The sequence below is a fragment of the Triturus cristatus genome, chromosome 7 (genome assembly GCF_964204655.1).
Source record: "Triturus cristatus chromosome 7, aTriCri1.1, whole genome shotgun sequence".
Lineage (NCBI taxonomy): Eukaryota > Metazoa > Chordata > Amphibia > Caudata > Salamandridae > Triturus > Triturus cristatus.
The window spans coordinates 1,800,060,323-1,800,065,092 of NC_140590.1; the positions used below are offsets into that span (position 1 = coordinate 1,800,060,323).

At 48.3% G+C, this 4,770-nt stretch overlaps 1 protein-coding gene across 1 annotated transcript; it reads right to left on the minus strand.

Annotated features, from left to right (window-relative positions):
• Positions 1-2,771: 2,771 nt before the first annotated feature.
• On the minus strand, positions 2,772-3,698 carry LOC146813203 (olfactory receptor 8D1-like). The gene has a single exon (XM_085614731.1). The coding sequence runs from the start codon at positions 3,696-3,698 to the stop codon at positions 2,772-2,774; it is 927 nt and encodes a 308-aa protein (XP_085470857.1).
• Positions 3,699-4,770: the final 1,072 nt, after the last annotated feature.

A 4,770-nucleotide genomic window follows, 5' to 3' on the forward strand; every position in this document is an offset into this window, starting at 1 on the left:
ATGCATCCTCTCTTCTCCACCTTGTCCGGGAGCTCCAGCGACAGGCGTCAGCCTGCCGCCATGTTTCCCCTGTGTTGGCCCTTCCCTCTAGCCGGCAGTGGAACATGGTGATTCTAGTCAGCTATGAAGGGGTACAACCTCAAATGTGGTTCTCCTAATATAGTACAGAAGGTCTCTTGTTGATTGTTATGGGACACCACATGATATCTGACCTGTACAGGTAAGATGGAATGACACAGAAAGGACAAAATATGTATTTTCATGAGTCTTCTCTGAATAGGAATAGCAGCTATTCATAGGTTTACATAGATTCTGTCATTCATATATGGACTCCTAAGAAAACCTGCCGTACCCTCGAGAAAGCCTGGCGCCACGACCAGACTACAGAAAACATGACAGCCCTCAAGAACGCCACCCGCAAACACCACCAACTGATCCGCACCACCAAAAGAACCACATTCAAAGAACGACTGGACAACAACTCCCACAACAGCAAGGAACTCTTCAGCATCATCAAAGAGCTCTCCAGCCCCAGCGCCTGCAACAACGACATCACACCCTCGCAGGACCTCTGCGACTCACTCGCCTCGTTCTTTCACCGCAAGATTGCCGACATACACAACAGTTTCGGCGCATAGACCGCGCACCCTACCACCGATCTGGCGCCCCCCACCACCACCCTCCTCACCTGGACGACGGTCAGCACCGAAGATAACACCCACATGATGAACACCATCCTCTCCGGCTCCCCAACCGACCCCTGCCCACACCACATCTTCAACAAAGCCGACTCAATCATCGCACCCCAACTCTGGAACATCATCAACAGCTCCTTTGCATCCGCCACCTTCCCAGAGAGCTGGAAACACGCCGAGCTCAGCGCCCTCCTGAAGAAACCCACCGCGGACCCCATGGACCTCAAGAACTTCCGCCCCATCTCGCTCCTCCCCTTTCCGGCCAAAGTCATCGAGAAGATCATCAACAAACAACTCTCCGCCTTCCTCAAGACCAACGAATCCCTCGACCCCTCGCAGTCCGGCTTCCGAACAAACCACAGCACCTAGACCGCCCTCATCGCAGCCACCGACGACGTCAGGTCCCTGCTCGACAACGGGGAAACAGCTGCCCTCATCCTCCTGGACCTCTCGGCAGCCTTCGACACCGTATGCCACCGCACCCTGATACAGCGCCTCAGCAACATCAGAATCCAAGGAAAGGCCTTGGAATGGATCATCTCGTTCCTCGCCGGCAGAGCCCAGAGAGTCCGCCTTCCCCCGTTCCAGTCCGTGGCCACCGAAGTAATCTGCAGCATCCCGCAAGGATCCTCGCTCAGCCCCACCCTCTTCAACGTCTACATGAGCCCCCTCGCAGCTATCGCACGCCAACACAACCTCAACATCATCTCCTACGCCGACGACACCCAGCTGATCCTCTCCTTCACCAACGACCCCGCCAGAGCCAACCTCCATGAAGGAATGAAAGACGTCGCGGAATGGATGAAGCTCAGCCGGCTGAAACTGAACTTAGATAAGACGGAAGTCCTCATCCTGGGAACATCCCCCTCCGCCTGGGACGACTCCTGGTGGCCCCCTGCCCTGGGCTCCGCTCCAAAGCCAACAGACCATGCTCGCAACCTGGGCTTCATCTTGGACTCCTCCCTCACGATGACCAAGCAAGTCAACGCCGTCTCGTCATCCTGCTTCAACACCCTGTGCATGCTCCGAAAGATCTTCCGGTGGATCCCCACCGACACCAGGAAGACGGTCACCCAGGCCCTCATCACCAGCCGACTGGACTACAGAAACACCCTCTATGCTGGAACCACAGCCAAACTACTGAAAAGACTCCAGCGCATACAGAACGCCTCTGCACGACTTATCCTGGACACCCCCCGCTTCAGCCACATCTCTCCCCAGCTGAGAGACCTGCACTGGCTCCCCATCAGCAAGAGGATAACATTCAGACTCCTCACCCACGCACACAAGGCTGTCCACGACATGGGACCCACATACCTCAACAACCGCCTCCCATTCTACACACCCACCGGCACCTCCGCTTCGCCAGACTCGCCCTCGCCACCGTCCCGCGCATCTGCAAGACCACCGCCGGAGGAAGATCCTTCTCCTACCTGGCGGCCAAGACATGGAACTCCCTCCCCACCCACCTACGACTGACCCAGAACCATCTCTCCTTCAGGAAACAGCTCAAGACCTGAATCTTCGAGCAGTAGCAGATCCCCCTCCCCCCAGCGCCTTGAGACCCTACGGGTGAGTAGCGCGCTTTACAAATTCATTGATTGATTGATTGATTGATTGACACATACTTTGTATTTCTGATAAACCTTTGGACAGATGATGTGTAGCCTCTGCTTTTGCACATCTGCTTTTGCACACATGCAAAGGAAAACATCACTACATCACATACAGAGTTTTATTGACTGAGTATGCAGTCTTTGGTGATTATGTTTTATCTGTCTTTTTATATCAAACGTATTTACATAATATTCCTAAAAGTACATATACACACTTTTGAGGTGTGTGGCACTGTTTAGTAATGTATTATTTTACATTATACAGTTTCCTCTCATATTAGTGGCTTTGCTTTTTTCACAACTGAAAATCATCTAACCACTTTGCCAAAACAAATGTCATGCAATGTCTACTACGCAACATAATACATGTGGAAACAGAACAGCAAGGCTCTGTAGGGGGAAGCACATGCTAAGAGCTCATTAGCATGGAGAGTTCACCTTATTCTAGTACAATTCTTTGTTATGCAGTGTTCCTTTTCTTCCTCAGGGCATTTTTAAATTCTGTATTTTTTAGACTGTAAATGATGGGGTTACACAGCGGAGTTACTGCGATGTAGGACAAAGACAAGATTTTGTTGTCCACCTTTGAATAGGATGATGTTGGACGCATATATGCAAACGAGACAGAACCGTAGAATAAAATAACAACAATGAGATGACAGGAACATGTGGAGAAGGCCTTGTGCCTCCCATCTTTAGATCTGATCTTAAGGACTGAGGAAGCAATGTTGACATATGAAACAATGATTAAAATGAAGGACATCAGTGTCTGGACTGAACCCAAGACGTAGGTAAGTTTTTCAATTTTAGCAGTATCACTGGAAGAAATCTTCATCATAGCCGAGAGATCACAAAAGAAGTGGTTGATTGTGTGGGTCACACAGAAGGAAAGCTGAGATATCAATACTGTGTGCGGTATTGTGTCGATGAGTCCTGCGGTCCAGCAACCAGCGGCCAGCCAGGTGCACACAGCCCTATTCATGATAACCATGTAACGCAATGGGTTGCAGATGGCCACATACCGATCATAAGCCATCAGTGTCAGGAGGAAGATTTCTGTAGACGCCCCAACTGTGAAAAAATACATCTGCACCAGACATTCACTGAGAGAAATGTGTGTGCCCTCATTAAAGAAGTTGACCAGCATCTGAGGAAAAATGACAGAGGTGTAAGTGATATCGAGGAAGGACAGATTTGTGAGGAAGAAGTACATTGGGGAGTGCAGAAGTGAACTGGAGTAAATTGTTGTCATAATTATAAGGTTTCCCACCAGAGTCAGCAGGTAAATAAGTAAAAATGCTAGAAAAAGAGGAACTTGCAGATGTGGAATATCAGAAAATCCTATTAAGAGATACGCTTCCACCATTGTCCTATTGTCTTCTCCCATTTCTGCTGAAGTACAGCTAAGCCTGAATTTTAAGACAATAAAAAAAATTAGTTCATATGAGCGCTTGTGCGAGCTAGCACATGAGAACTATTTTGAAAACATTGAGGGGCATATTTATCTGTTTTGCATCGCCCTTGCACCAAGTAAGGTAACACCAGCATGAAGATGAACTTTACCACCTTGAATGGCCCTGAAAGGTTTGGTAAGTCTGGAGTAACGCACGGCAGCACAAGTCGCTGCCTTGCAATATTCGATGATGTGGGCCGTTACATGGGTGGGTGTTGTCACGCATACACCCATATATTATGAGGTATTCCCAGATTTACCAACACTGGTAGATCTGGGAATGCAGCAGAATTGTATGCTTTCCCACCAGAGGTGCAGCAAAGAGAAATACCTTCTTTCTCCTTGTTGCTTCCTCTTTCTATGTGTGCTGCATTCTGAAGCTCAGTTAAAAGAGGAATATGCCTCTAAGGATTGTTTTTGTGCAGGAAGGAACACCTGCCTGTAAAGCTGCACCCTAACCTCATGTCTGCAAAGGAGCCTGCATTGGTGCCAGACGACTAATTGTGTAGCAGCGCAGACAGAGGACAGGTATGGGCCGTACAATAATAGATATTACGCGTTCCTGCCCTCTCCCTTTCACACAACGCCACAAGGTGTCTTGCTGCATTGCATTAGAGAATGATAAATACGGGCCATTGTATGCAAGGAAATGTGCTTTGTTTGATTACTGCTAAGAAAAATGTTTCATTGTAAATGTTTTAGAACGTTTTCACACATGCTAGAAATTGTGGACATACTTTGAGATTGAGATTTGAAAAGAAAAAGTTCACCTTTAATTGATGCTTTTGGGTAGGGTGAGGATGGTTACACTATTGTGGGATTCGTGGCTACCTGCAGCACCTGCGAGGTCTTCTGCTCAATGTCGTTGATTCTTGCTCCATCTGATGGAACAGCTAGGTGGGGATTTGAGAGGTGCATGTTGAATTAATGTTTCTTTATAGAAGTGATCCCAAGATGAATAAAAACACATCCTAGAAAGCAATGAACTAGTTATCTAGTTATCATG

Coding starts and splice junctions, on each gene's coding strand:
- LOC146813203 (XM_085614731.1), bottom strand. CDS start 3,698: ATGGGAGAAGACAATAGGACAATGGTGGAAGCGTATCTCTTAATAGGA.